This window comes from Monopterus albus, unplaced genomic scaffold (genome assembly GCF_001952655.1).
Source record: "Monopterus albus unplaced genomic scaffold, M_albus_1.0 scaffold47.1, whole genome shotgun sequence".
NCBI classification, from domain to species: domain Eukaryota; kingdom Metazoa; phylum Chordata; class Actinopteri; order Synbranchiformes; family Synbranchidae; genus Monopterus; species Monopterus albus.
In genome coordinates this window covers 1,131,126-1,146,021 of record NW_018127927.1, presented here as the reverse complement: position 1 = coordinate 1,146,021, position 14,896 = coordinate 1,131,126, and the positions used below count along the sequence as shown (strand labels likewise).

General features: G+C 38.7%; 2 protein-coding genes across 3 annotated transcripts in view; both read right to left on the bottom strand.

The window, feature by feature from the left end:
* Positions 1-5,257, bottom strand: part of rom1a (retinal outer segment membrane protein 1a) — a 7,060-nt gene extending 1,803 nt beyond the window's left edge. The window contains exons 1-5 of the mRNA XM_020600559.1: positions 5,061-5,257; positions 2,860-3,092; positions 825-1,255; positions 461-707; positions 4-128 (exon numbers count right to left, since the gene is read on the bottom strand). Coding sequence (XP_020456215.1) covers positions 4-128; positions 461-707; positions 825-1,255; positions 2,860-3,009 — 953 coding nt within the window. The 5' untranslated portion in view covers positions 3,010-3,092; positions 5,061-5,257. The remainder of the gene's footprint in view (positions 1-3; positions 129-460; positions 708-824; positions 1,256-2,859; positions 3,093-5,060) is intronic.
* Positions 5,258-8,826: 3,569 nt separating this feature from the next.
* On the bottom strand, positions 8,827-14,277 carry zfpl1 (zinc finger protein-like 1). 2 transcript variants are annotated; one of them, XM_020600519.1, is made up of 8 exons: positions 13,870-13,973; positions 12,103-12,210; positions 11,885-11,996; positions 11,462-11,655; positions 11,193-11,271; positions 10,848-11,042; positions 10,552-10,675; positions 8,827-10,429 (listed from the first exon to the last, which is right to left on the bottom strand). In XM_020600519.1, the coding sequence occupies exons 1-8, from the start codon at positions 13,876-13,878 to the stop codon at positions 10,243-10,245; spliced, it is 1,008 nt and encodes a 335-aa protein (XP_020456175.1). In that variant the 5' UTR covers positions 13,879-13,973; the 3' UTR covers positions 8,827-10,242. The 2 variants fall into 2 exon arrangements, with proteins under 2 accessions (XP_020456175.1, XP_020456176.1); XM_020600520.1 differs by lacking the exon at positions 13,870-13,973 and adding an exon at positions 14,131-14,277 and having other exon boundaries at positions 8,830-10,429.
* Between the last annotated feature and the right edge of the window lie 619 nt (positions 14,278-14,896).

The following is a 14,896-nucleotide window of genomic DNA, read 5'->3' as shown; positions in this document are numbered from 1 at the left end:
TACTCCATGATGGTGTCCTTTACACCTTTCTCCAGCAGATATCCTTCTGTCTCAATTTCTGTATTTTCCTTCCCTACCACTGCCTCCATGGCAGTCTGCAGGAATCGTAAGCTCACCAGTACAGAGCCCTAGGAAGGAAGAATACGTCAATATGGAGATATTCCAGAAGTGGTTGTAGAAGAATATTGCATACATTCTGACAACAAATTAATGAGAGATCAGTTGATATTTTTATCAAGCTTTTCACTAATGACATTTAAATGATACAACTGCAGGAACTGCATTTTGAACACATGACAATTTTAAATTCAGTGTACTTTTATAACACATTTGCAGTACTAGCAGTACCTAAAAAGGAAATGTTGTGCTTTGATGAGCCACTGAGTTAAAAGCTCACCTAAGCACCACCAACTCTGCCTGAAATCTCTGTAAAACCACAGTAAACCTTCATATAGTATACCTGTAAGAGGAAGACAGAAAGTACTCCAGTGCCGATGGTGCTCATCAGGCTCGTGTAGTAGCTGACCAGGGTCTCTCTGCAGCCTCGGAGGTAGAGGTTGAGCTCCTCAGTCTGGTGGTCGTAGTTATAGTGAGCTGAGTTGTTGGTGAGCTGATACTGGATGCATGGGCGTGGAGAACTGGGGTTGCAGCAACTGAATGGGACTCCATCTATCAAGTAACGGCCATCGACATTGCTCTTGATGCGACTAAAGAAACAAGTAAAAGATGTGCATCAGAAAACTGCCATTGCTCCTTTATGATGGCTCATCTTTAGGTACAGGTCTTTGTTTTTCTATAAATATTCACAGATGTTCACAACTTACTCTTTCACTTCCTTAGAGCTGAAGTCAAGGTAGCGGTTGCTGATCCACTGGACCTCAAACCAGTCCCGGAAGTCACTGTTTCCACAGCACTGAAACTCCATCTGCAGATAGTCGATGTTCTGTTTCTGGTAGCAGTGGCCTGGGGTATCTGTGTCCTTGTAAAAGCGGATGCTGTTCTTCAGGCCAACCTTCAGAGAAGACTCCAGACTGCCCTTCATTGCATAGCTCATGATGACAGCCAGCAGCATGAGAACAGTGAAGAAACAAGAGGCAGCAAAGTAGGGTTTTAAGAAGTTCTTCCAGCGAGGAAATCGCTCAGCATCCAGGGCATCCTGACAGATTTTTGAAGCAAAGTAGTTGATACCCAAGGAGGCAAGACCAACTATCATGAGGGTATTGGGCACAACATGTATGTTTCCGCTATCCATTACCTGTAAGCAAATTACACAGTAATACAATGAATGAAATAATGTTTGACTAAAATTACCTGAAAGTCTAAATTCATCTATATGTTGAAAACCACAAACAAATAAAATTCTACAAAGTGTTCATTGGTACTGGAAAAAATATCAGACCCAAGTGACTTTTCTGTGACTGAAATTTTAAATAGAAATAGAAATGTACATTACTTATATGAAAAAGTCTTACAGTTAGTCAAAAATACTTATAAAGAGTTTCTCAGTTTTGAGCACTTAAATGTGTTGCTCAAGCCCACCTACTAGACAGGCAGAGTAAAGAAACCAGAGTAATGTTCTGTCATCTGTTAATATGGTATTGGCCAGTGAGGTTATAGGGTGCTGTATATGAAATATTACATTGTGTGAAAATGTTTTTGTTTTGTTTTGTTCTTCTTTTTTCTGGCATTTGTTTTGTTATGATTCCAGAAAAGATAAAGGTAATGTAAAAAGATAACACAAACCGATGGCTATATATTCAACAGGAGTGGGTGAGCTCCATAACCAGCAATATTCTGGATTTTGGATTAAGTATATATATTGCTGATTTATGCAGAGAATCTTTGCACAACCCAGATGTCTGGAAATTCACAGACTACCTGATATGCTGTTTTTGGTATAGAGAGGACAGGTGGACTTTTACACATGTTTTAAATGCTTACACTAATTTTAGTTTTGTGCAAAAATGATGGGATGAAAATAATATGTGACATAAACTACAATGTAATGTATATCTAGTATGCTTTTCATTTTATTTTTCTTTTCCTATTCACCACCTGCATTTCCTTTTTACAGCCATTGCAGCATGAAACAATAATAACAAATAATAACTCCAGTTATCAAAGGATAAAACTTTCAAGTATGTCAATAGGGCCTCCTTCTGTTACCAAATCCTTATTACTGGAAATATTATTTTGTTACTGTCACTAAAATAATGTAGATGATGGTATACGCTGTGCAAAGATGCAAATAAATCATTCAAACTATTTAAATGTGGAATAATAAGATAAAAACACAGCACTCAAAATGAGGGATTAGAGTGATAAGACCAACAGGGGCTGGTTGATTACATGATGAATCAGGATGCAAAGTGGGTCACAAGTGCATCTACCCTTTCTTGGTCTCCACTTGTCCCTTTTTTAACATGTACAGTCAAACCAACTGTGCCAGCAGTTTAAAAGCAGGACAGGCACAGGTGGTATTTGTCAAGTGTACTTGATGATATTCATGTAAAAACACCATTTTCATGTGTAATCACCTGCATCATTTTATAACTTGAAACATATGCTGCCCTTGATGTAGTTTTTCAGCACAACAATTAATATTTATGTTGTCTCTGTCACAAGTATAATCAGACTAAAGGTATCTATTGATTTTTTTCCCAGTGTGACATAGTTGGCCAACATATACCTCTATTACACTGAGAAAATCACAGTTAAACAGGAATCACATATACTTGGATTTAGTTTCTGGCAACTCAAATGTAAAAAAAAAAAAAAAACCATTCAGACAAAACTAACCTTTGGAAGTTTGAGCTCAGCTTCAAAGTCACAGCGTTTACTGTAAATTTAGAAAAGTACCTCTGCCCTCCTGCGGAGCTCCATCTTGAGGATGCACCCCAGGGTGAAGGTAATGGCACTGGCCACTGTGGTACACCAGGAGAGGAGCCACAGTCCTTGAGCAAGCTTCACCCTTTTCTGAAAAGAGAACTTCATCTTCATCACTACCATGGTTGCAGCAAGGGGCTGTGAGACTTACCAGAGGAACAGGGGAAGGAGAGTGACAAGGCAAAATGTGTTGATGCTGTGCTTGTCTGTGAGGGAGGAGAAGAGGTGAGAGGCAAAGGCTCAGAGTTGAAGATGACAGAAGTGAACTTCACTGTTTAGTTTAAAAAATAAACCACTAGCAATTGAGCATGTACAGTTAAAATCTTTGTGAAGAGAGAAGGAGGTCTGCCAAGAGAAAAAACTTTTTTTTCAAATATGAAAAAGTCAAGAAAGCGTAGCATAAAATTCTTGGAGAAAAATGTTTTCAAACTTCACATCTTGAATTTAATAGATGATAATGTGTCAAAGTTCACCTTATTTGTATCCCCAAAAGGTGCTGAAAAAAAAAAACTCTGGTTAGCTCCACCAACCACTGTTTATCATCCAGTGTGCCACATAGTGGATTTGGCACACTGGATTTGGCAAACCTTAACACCGGGAGCGTCTTATAACTAATGCCTACCCATCCTATTAAACTGGTCTGTGAATCCAGGCCATTGTCTGCTTAGCGCCCATCACTTATACAGAGGGACATGGATTACAATACATATTGAATATGATATGGAGAAGACTATGATTCTATTAACTCTTCACAACCCAAATTCCAACGCAATGGGGAATCATTTGAGATTAAAAGATAATTAGAATTGAGAAAAATTGGAGATGCAAACTGATAAGAAATCAGGATAAAAGTCCCATTTAGGCTATTTATTTTCAAATTTATTTCCCATTTTTGCTCCTTATAATAAATTTGTGACCTTAATAAGAAGAGTTGAAAGTAAAACAACCACAACATTAATGTCTATGGTCAGTAAAGTAAATTTACACTGATAAAATATTTATTTTTAGCCATGGTAGAGAGGAATGACTAGTGGTAGAGAAAGTGTTGATCATCCTATAATGCCCATGGGGTGCTCAGAGCGTTAAATATACTGTAACTCTCCCTTTGGTGTCTATGTGCCACAGTGTCACAGCTCTTGCCAGTCACATGTATTTGTTTTTACGGTTGGGTTGTCTGCAGAAGTTAAGTAAGTTTCAGCCAGACAGCATGAAGAGGCTCTTAAAGCCATCCTGAGTCATGTAAAATCTTGTCTTTACACACAAACCACAACCAGGAACAAGATTCATCATTTCTAGTTCTTCCTGCTTTTCCACAATAGGGCACTGTGGAATGCCACCAAAGCACTCTGAGGCCACCTGGGAGATGTAGTCCATGCCTTGGAACTGAGCCAGACTCACTGGCCCTCATGCACTGTGAGTAAATGAGGAAATTATGTTCACTTTGCAGGTGCCACAGCGGTACAATGGTTAGTGCTGTCGCCTGTGTGGAGTTTGCATGTTCTCCCTGTGCCTGTGTGGGTTTTCTCCGGGTACTCCAGTTTCCTCCCACAGTTCAAAGACATGCAGCTTAGGTTGACTGGCCACTATAAATTGCCTGTGACTGTGTGTGGTTGTCTGTCTACATGTCAGCCCTGTGATGGATCGGTGACCTGCCCAGGGTGTACCCCGCCTCTCACCCAATGTCAGCTGCAACCCTAGTCAGGTTCATGTTTTGATCAACCTCTGTAAAAGTACTTCTATACTTCACAGTGTTGATTCAGCAGGTATCAGAGATAAACTATGAGAATCTACACAGTTTAATGCCATTCACACAACAACCATCATGAAGACTTTACAACCACGTTAGTGGCTTTTTGAGACTTTAGTGCAGTGCAGAAGCAACTGTGCTTTGAGCTGAATTGTCAGCTTTTCCTTCTCAATAAGTGATGGGTTAGGTCATGTCATCTATATTCACATAGCTTGTCATCAAAACACCTGACAAGTCTTGTGTAGCAAAGTATTGCACAGGCCCCTTACGGATCCTCCTGCAGGATCCGTAAGGCGCCCCCCCCCCCGAAGAGAGAGAGAGAAGTTACTCAACACTAGTTTGGTATTATATTGTGGTATAATACAGGCACTGTATATAGGACATCATTCACAGTTATAATCTTAAAAGTAAAACTGCATTCTTTAACCTCTCTGTGAGGCTGCTGAGCTCTGTCTCCAAAAGGTTTTGGTTGCTTATGAATTCTTCTCCTAAGCACTCCATCCTCATTGCAGTCTTCAGTAAACTTTGATGCAGGCCTTCATTCTCCTCCTGTAGCACCCTATTAGGATACACAAACAAATGACAAAACTAAATGAATTTTTCTAAATTTATTTTATGAGACATTCTTTCATTATTCTTATTTTACGCATTGTATTAAAACCTAAAAATATTACATCACACTTACATGAATCTCCCTAGATCATGTGCCTTGTTTTAAAGGGAAAAAAACTAGCTTGACAAGAAAAACAAATTTAGAATTATTATTGATACTCAAAAATTAAAGTAAAAAAATTAGCTAAGAACTGAAAGAAGAACAAATAACATCAGTTTGGTTGTTAATTTGATTACCATTACTTTGTGACTTTGTAACTAATCTACTGTTCTGTTATAACTAATCTATTGCCCACAGTGACCTGCACACTGATGCCCAAATCAATGGGCAAATGAGTGGAACATTACCACATAGCCTGTTAAACTACTGACCTGATAATAATTTCCAAACGAACATATTGCAGTTGGTGACTTTATGAATGAGTACAGTCTTAAACATAATGCCATACTTTATGTAATGATGAGTCAGTAAAGCTAGTCTCATCCAGGCTGGAGGGGATGCAGCTATTTCTGGGTGAATTCGTCTTGCTAAAAAGAGACTCTGACTTCCTTTGAGAAGGCGGACTGCCAGCAAAATGCCCCTTTAAATGAGTGTGGTAGTAGTGGGATTGGTTAAGATGTTCAGGGTAATGGTCATGGAAAAGACCCGTATTACAGTCATCACCATGGTGATGCTGGTGGCCTGGGTTGTGCTGGTCTCCATGGTGTTGTTCATGAGCTTCATTGTGATGCTGATGCAATTCACTGTGATGGTCTCCATGATGATGTTGATTTTCTGGACTTTGGTGGTCTCCATGAGAGCCAGTGAAGTGATCTCCATGGTGATGGTGTTGGTCTTGACTGTAGCAGTCTCCAAGGCCATGATGATGAGATTCACTATGGTGGTCTCCATGGTGATGCTGGCTGACTGGGCTGTGGTCGTGCAGCTTCTGGGCCTGTGATACATGTGATGGGGTGAGACTGTAGAATGGTGACTGTGATGACAATGGAAAGGTTTAAAGTGAGAGAGCTGAGTATGGTGACTGCTGGTCTGGGAGCAGTTGCTGGAGCTAACTGAGTCTCCACTGGCAGGCTGAATCCCATGCTGTCTGTGTTTCTCAATGCCGCTGTCTACCATACTGGATCTAACAAAGGCCTGTTGTGGACTGCAAGGTCTTTGAGCATCTGTAACCCCAAGATGGTGAGTCTCATTGTGCTGAGCACCTGCTAAGTTATCTCATTAAGGAGGGCAGTGTTAGAAATTAATAAATCAGTCAGATAATTATTAGACTTTAATGTAGTTTAGTAAGATTCAAAGTCTACTCTAGTCTGCTTTGTTTCAAGGTTAGAAGACAATGTTGATTCTGAAAAGTGTACCTTGACACAAATTGTTTTCTTGTATTAATCTCGTGTTTTAGAATTATGTCTGAATGAATGTTTTAGTTACACACCATGTAACAACACACACACACGGAATTCTAGATTTTGTTATGGCCAGCGGCTCCATGCAGCTGGAGCTGTAGATAAGAGAAGGAGATGCCGGACTGTCTCCAACTCGTGATGTTTTTATATCTGTCTGTGTAAGGGGTCAGCCCAAAAACTTATAAATGTATTAGGCTCTGTGTTTTCGGCAGCTTTTCTGAAGGAGGGAGCCACCCGGGCTGTCTCTCGTAATTTTATTTGTGGTTTTAAAATAAATCAGCACTAAAATGAAGAAAGACGGACTCCTTCGTTATTCAGATCTGTCCAATTAAAGAACTGGGGTATTACAGCAGAGAACTTAATTTTTTTCCTTCATTAATTTCTCCCTGGCTTCATTTTTCCTCTTTTGTTCATTTTTATATTCACTTCCATTTTCTCTTTGTTTGGGTCTAGTGAGGGCCTCCATTGATTTGACTCTGTGGAAACTTACAGCATTTCCTGAACCTCTTATAATCTTCTGTGCGTTCTTAAGGATGCCCTGGGTAGGGCCACTGCGAGAACACTTCTCTTTCTCCTGTTTCTGTTTGGCAGAGACCCTGTCACCTTTTTTATCTAAGGCACTGTGTCGTCTCCTTCATCAAGGTGTCTGTGTTTCCAAGAAATATCAATACAGGACTGTGAATGCTCAGGCTTTCTAAGTGGATATCTATCCCAACACTCACTGCTGGTCTCAGAAGAATGTTTAGAGGAAGAGGAACATACTGAAAAGGAGGAAGAAAATGAAGAGGAGGAAGAAGACAAGGAACCACTTGAGGAACTCAAGGAGGTTTCTGAAAGAAGGACATGGTGACAGTTGTGTGTGACGGTAGTGATGACAGTGAAAACGATAAGACTTGTCACTATCACACTGATGTTGCTGGTCGAGGAGATGATCACTGAAAATGTGTTGAACCAGTGCTTTTTAAAAAAAATCATGGGTGAAAAACTTTACTACTTATTGTACTTTCTTTCAAAAACAAAACAAATACAGAATTTTACATCTTATTCTAGTTACAAAATTGGATAGAGATTTTCTAAATGAATTAAGAGCACAGGAATGTTATTACAGTAGAAAAAATGCCAGACTTACTCGTGGCTGTAACTGTTATCTGACTGATGTAACCTTTGGTGGTAGTGGTAATGACAATGCCCTTGATCTTGATGATGGTGCTTAATTTGTTTTGATTTTGAGTTAGCAGTCTTACCAACTTTTTTGACCTTTTTGTTGTTGGTCACACATTTCAGACATATGACTTTTGATGCCTCTGTTGCCCTGATGAGGATGCAAAGGTCTGAAATATTTCTCTATCAGCTGAGTGATGTCCTCAGAGACTGGTACATAATGAACCCTGAGAAAATATTTTTATTCTTTACCACTTTATTGAATAATTCAGTCTGCTTTGATTATTATGCTAGTCATTCAATTTACAAAATGAATACAAAAATAGAAACAAGGTAAATACTTAAATTTTAATTCATGAAGTTTAAATCAAGCCTTAGCATTCTAATGTTCCTATCATTATTATAGTTATCTTATACTATGTTGTCATTATTATAGTTCAGAGCGCAGTTGCAGAGAAATTGTCTAGTATTTTTCTTTTTAACAATACAACCAACATCTGCACTCACCTTCTCAAAAGAGCCCCAGGAATGACACCGGCCCAGGTTTTCATCAATGTGTACCAGCAACACACTGATTCTCTCACCTTCTACATGAACTGTGAAGCACATCACAATCACACATCAATATATATATATACTCCTGTGCCATCCAGGGGCAGAGGGGTAAGTAGTTGCACACAACTGCTTTGACCTGTATTAACTCTACTGTGTACTGTTACATGATGCTTATGAAATTATGTACTGTGCAGTGGTGAATTGTGCAGAGTGTAGAACGTCAATGGGAACTGTTGCCCTTCAAAGCTACTGACATATCAGAGAGAGTTCAGCAAATAGCCTTTCCATAAACACGACCAAGGTCTCAGTTCTATCGCTGAGCTCCCCAACCTCCACAGGACTCCACTGAGGATGCCCTGAGCTCACTGCACCACTAGGGGAAGCAGTGTGCAAAATATCTGTATATTTGTGTCAAGTCAGAACACCACAGTGAGGCCATTCACCAGGTTTTATTGATGGGGCATGTCTGCCTCTTTGTGAAAAAGTACATGATCTTTGGGACAAGTTTAGAGGATCTCCCCCTCCAGCCTCTATGGCTATGACATACTTGTCTCTATTTAGAGTCCATTCTTCACCCTTTGTGCAAGAATTGTTTATGTACAGGATATGACAATGTGATATTATGCACATTTTTTAAAATGAAATCTGTAATTTACATTTAAGTAAACAATTTTGTCCATCTTATTTTTTTTTTCCTCTGTTATCTGGATTTCACCACTGCAAAGTTTGATAAAGTTGTCAATTTGATCATTTAAAATATTTTTAGCCAGAAATTCAAGCAGCACTGCATTTTCACAAAACAAGAACTTTGAATTCAAATGACGCATTGCTACACGTATCCATCTCACGATGATCCATGCTTTTGTTACTCATAACTCGTTAACAGAGCTTGATTGCAGATAAAAGTCACATACACACAAAACGTGTAATTACATGTGAGCTTTTATTTACAGCACACCACTGTAATTATTCAAAGATGGTCAGAGTTTAGTGTACCAGGGTGGTCTGTGTGGTCCTTGTATGATTTTGAAAAAGTATTAAACATCACTTTAGTACAATATTGTGTTCAAAGGAAGAGGAGCAATTTACTGTAATAGCATCAATAAGCAGCTTGTTGAGAAATGGGCAATAGAATAACTGAACTTTTGAGCTATTGTACTCAAATGTGTAATAATACTACAAGTTTTTCTAATATATTCGAGTATTAATATACTCTCGATTTTGCCTAAATCCAGCATTAGGTATTGGTCACAAAGCATGAACTTGAAAGAGCATCAAAATGCTGAAAACCTGTAGCATTTCCATTTAATAGACAAAAAGAAGAGGCTGGAAAAAAACAGAAAAATCTACACACAGTTATGTATGGAAAACCTAAAAGCAATGCACTCAATTTCATAATACAGACCCTCATAATTAGCTGTGTATTAACTATCTGAGGGAGATGTAGGTTTCCAGTTGTGAGGGCCACCTCTTCGCTATAGGAGAAACACAATTCAAATCAGCAAGTTGAATCAGTTTATAACTGTATAAATATCACTGAACATTTTGTTGCTGATCATATACAGTCTGACATTTTTGCCAGAGAATAATGCTCTTCCAACAACAGTGTTTCTTTAGTTACAGAAGTTGCTTTTTTGGATCACAGGAAACCTCCTGAATACTATGAAATATTTTTATGGTCTGTAAAAGATGGAAATGAATGGAAAAGGGGACTGCCGCCATTCTAAAAGGTGCAGTGGCTCTTTTCTCTTTTCCTTTCAAGTTGGGTAAGCAGCTCCCTCTGTTGGGCCAACCAAGTATTGGAAAGTCCCATTTCTGCTTGTTCTACACATGCTTAAGTTGTGTAAAACAAAAATAAAAGAAGGAATCAATGCTTTTTATCAGTTTTTCCCCACACGAATGTTGGGGTTAAGAAGAGGATCTAAATTTGGGTCTGACCCAGCTGAGGCACGTCCAAGTTTAGCCATGATGATTATCAAGGTAAAGAATCCCAGAACTCCGACCAGAAGAAGCATGAAGACCCGCTGTTTCCAGGACAGAGATGTCCGTTTTCCAACTGTGCGGTTCCTGAGAAAGTTACAATGTTTTTAATATCATAAGTCACAAAAGCATTTCAATATTCCGTTATTCCTGGTGTCAAAGTAATGAAAGAGAGCTCCACTTCAACAACATAGTATCATAATACTAACTTGAGAATCTGTGCAAACCAGCTTAACGCTGGTCGTCGCCTGTACTTGTCATCATCGAAGTCAATCTGTGTGACAGAACTGTTACCAATGTCCCGTGTGTCATAGATTTTTCTTGGTGATGATGCTGAAGAACAACAACAAATTAGCTTTTTAATCTACCAACAAAGAAGAAAACTATGTATTACATGTTCAGTATGTGCACAAAACAAACCTAGAAAACTGTTCTGAATGTTTTAAGCTACATACAGAAGCACAAAACTGTACTCAGAGGGCTTTTTTTTTTTTTTTACAATTACCTGTGTTTATAGTAATTGTGTCACTGGTGGTGGTGGCAGTAGTGAAATTGATCACCGAGTGTTCCTGCATGCTTGGATCCCCATTTTTACGAGGACCTCCAAGGTCTTCCTGTCTTGGGGGTGAGACAGAATTTGGTGGTAGGCTGAGACTGGTCTTGTATGAGTGGCTAGGGTATATGCTACTTTGTTCTTGTGCTGTGGACACACAAAAAAAGAGAATCTGATTATCTGATGATGTTGCACAGTGCTGACTTTCACCACAAATTAATCCCTTAAATAACATTGTGTAAACGGCTATAAAACATGCATGTTGAAATTTACTGAAAAGTATTCATTAAGGCTCACCATCAAATGTTGACCAGTCAGTATAATCTGTGACATCATTAGCTATGGTCTCTTCGAGTACCTTACTGGCCTCTTCAATCTGTCACTCAAGAATCACATTTTATTAATATTTTAGAACACATCTTTACAATTTGCCTTTTTAACACAACTGGAAAATGCAGTTCTGATTCAGTATTTTTTTTTTCCTCACTTGATTTATTGTCAGGAAAATTGTCTGATTGCAAAATCACAAAAACAACAACAACAACAACAAAAACAAGGGCCCTTACCAGTGGCAGGCCTAAACCAGCTCTAGCCCAGTTAACAGATGAAAGCTGTTCTTTCAACACATCAGCAACTGGGCTGGCCAGGTTTGAAGGGGGAAACACTGGACCCTGACAGGTAGGACACTGGTATCCTGCTGGGGCTGTGTGGAGGGGCAGCTGAGATGCCAGGTTATTAAGACAGGACCAGTGGAACACATCTGTGGAATTAAAAAAACAAACAAACAAAAAAAAAAAACTTTCACATCACAGATGGGATGTCATTTTTTTCAATGCTGTGGGCAGAAAAATGGAACATTCCATTTATCTTTAATTGTTTTATATCCACAGATACAACTAGGAGTAAGTGGAAAATGTGTAGTTTGTAATTTGGTTGAATGGTTCCCTTAGACGTCAGAGGATTTTCTAAAAGAAATTTGGCAATCTTACCATAGCAGACCAGTCTGACTGTGTCTTGAAGAGTCAGAGGATTATTACACAGAGCACAGATGGGGTTGTAATCGCTATCCTGAAGCCATTGCAAATATGACTGCACAATACACTAAAGGGCACCAAGTGGGGGAAAAAAGAAGAAGAAAAAAAAGAATTTTAAGGTAGTGTTACAAGTTTTTTACAAAGATTAGTGTAGTACTTGTTCACCCACAGACCTTGTTGTGGTTGGAGACAAGGCAGTGCTCGCACACATTTACACGATGCTCGAAGCAGAATAAATTGGTCACCTTTCTCTTCGGACACTTGCAAAGACCCATAACCACCTAAGGTGGGAACAAACAAACAAGTGCAGGTTGTGAATGAATAAAACAAGAAGTCCTCAGACTTAGGTGTCCAGTTCTTATCATTATGTAAATTACAGACTGTCCTCCTGTTTAGAATGATCAACAAGAAGAAGGTTTACTAGAAAATGCACGACTTTAAAGGGTATTTACTACAATGGAACCTCGGTTTTCATGATTAATCTGTTCGAAGAAGTCCGACGAAAACCAAATCATACGAAAACTGAAGCAATATTTCCCATAAGAAATAATGTAAATCCAATTAATCCGTTCCAGACACACAAAAATATTAACAAAAAATACATTTTATAGAGAATAACTATATTATTACATACAAAAAACAATGAGAAATAAATATAAATGACTAATGAAATGGATAAATGAACATTTAACATCACTTTTACCTTTATTGAAAACTCTTGTTGGCGTATGGAAGACGGCGAGGAGGGGAGAGGGAGGAGGAGAGGTTATTGTTTGGAAGGGGAATCAAGGCCCTATCTGGGGTTACTTCCCTTCACTCATTTCTTCCAGGAAATGAGTGGCCGAGTCACGCGGGCAGGTGGACGAGTTTGGTACGGACTAATGATGCTGAACCAACCAATCAACTATACGAAAACTGAGCGGATGTACAAAAACTGGGACAACATTTCGATGAAAAAAGTCGTTGAAAACTGAATCGTATGAAAAGTAGGGCGTACAAAAAGTAGGGCATACAAAAACCGAGGTTCCACCGTACATCTATAATATTTATCGTGAGGCTAATGTTCTGGTGAGTAGCCACAATGGCCACTCTTATATAGGCCTAAATATTCCCACCAGTTTTAGTTATCAAGTTGTTTTTCCAGTGCTTATAGGGTTATTATTTTAGAGGGAATTTTCTGAGGTTTTTGTTCTGCCTAGGTGAACTAATTACAAAGGGGTTTTCATGAGTGTTCCTCATAAGTACTTTACTTAGATTACCTTACTGTCATGTAATAAGTAGAGAACGAGAGAGTATCAACTGAGGCCAAAACCCCTTAAACATTATAATAGTGATTAAGAGCTACAGTGCTGTTGAAAAGTATTTGCCCCCTATTTGCCACTCCTGGGAAGGTTCACCACTGTTCTATATTTTCCATTATTTGTGGATAATGGCTCTCACTGTGGTTCACCGGAGTCCCAAAGCTTTAAAAATGGCTTTCTAATCAATCAGTAATCAAGCCTGGGTGTGGCTTTCCAAAACCTTGCAAAAAATGTGACTAACCACAGTAAATTCATGATTTAACAAAGGGGGGCAATTACTTTTTCACATAGGGCCATGTAGGTTTGGATAGTTTTTTTCCCTTAATAAATAAAATCAACCCATAAAAACTGCATTTTTTGTTTAATTGGGTTATCTTTGTCTAATATTTAAATTTGTTGATGATCTGAAATATTTAAGTGTGACAAATGTGCAAAAAACAGGAAAACAGGAAGGGGCAAATACCTTTTCACAGCACTGTAGATGTGTATTCCTAAATCATGTCCACATCATCAATATAGACAAGCAATTAGGGTTAACATGCCATGTAATTTAATTATAAGCGGCTGGCTAATACTGTCAATGGCTCCTGTGCTAAGCTTGTTGACAATTGACGCAATTTCTACCTAAATATAACCTACCGTGCACATTTCGGGAGGTCATGCGTCAGAATCTGAGGTTCCATATCAGGTTTATGGCACAAAGCACTAGGTTTTGTCTCCGACAAAACATTTCACAGCTTAATTCCGACATTTAGCGGTTAGCTGATCAAACATTAGCTGTTAACATATTACCCGGAAGGTAACGCTTTATCATGTGCGATAACATTAGCGAGCTAATCTACCTAGCAGATGCGGTTAGGTAAGCTAAGTTCCGACGCAAATGATGAATAATTATGTTACCTGACACACAGACTTCACTGAAGTCCCATTCGTTTCAGGCAATGCTGTATAACTGTCACTTAGTCACTTAGCTTTCCTTGTCAAATTCACATAAGAGGCGTCTCCAAAAGCTCTTCTGTTTATGTGCCACGTCTCTTCCGCTACTACGTCTTCTTCGTGTCTTTTTTTTTTAAACAAACAAACAGATGAACTCTGCCAACTACTGAGTCGGAGTGCATGTTTCTTAGATTTTTTAAAACAATGTTTTAACAATTAGGTAATCTGCATTAAGTGGCAATACTGGTGTATGGTTTAGCTATGCGAACAATGTAGACAAGTTGCTGTTGTCTTTCGTCCTCACAAAACTGTTGATGGTATTCTGTTTAATTTCATATGGAAAAACAAAACACATGATGTAAAGAAGCCTGTTGTAATGAACACTTATGACAAAGGAGGGCTTAACTTTCTTGATTTTCACACTTTTAACAATACCTTTATAATTGGTTGGTTGAGAAGGTATCTTCAAAACCCAGCCTCAATTTGGAACTTTATTTCTGAACATGTGTTTTCTCACTTGGGAGGTTTAAAACCTCCTGATGTGCAACTTTAGTATAGACAAAATTCCTGTAAAGCTACCCTCCTTTCATAAGCAATGTTTGGTATCCTGGTCCACGATTTAGACGTACAGTTTTTCACCAAACAGATATATAATCTGGAATAACCAATACATTTTGTATAAGAACAGATCTATATTCTTTGAACATTGGTTCAATAATAATATTGTGCT

What these genes read in the sequence shown, in the direction of transcription:
- zfpl1 (XM_020600519.1), bottom strand. An exon ending in CTGGTTTAGGCCTGCCACTG is followed by an intron (nt 11,272 to 11,461) that starts GTAAGGGCCCTT and finishes CTTGAGTGACAG; the next exon opens with ATTGAAGAGGCCAGTAAGGT. An exon ending in CACAATTACTATAAACACAG is followed by an intron (nt 10,676 to 10,847) that starts GTAATTGTAAAA and finishes GTTGTTCTTCAG; the next exon opens with CATCATCACCAAGAAAAATC.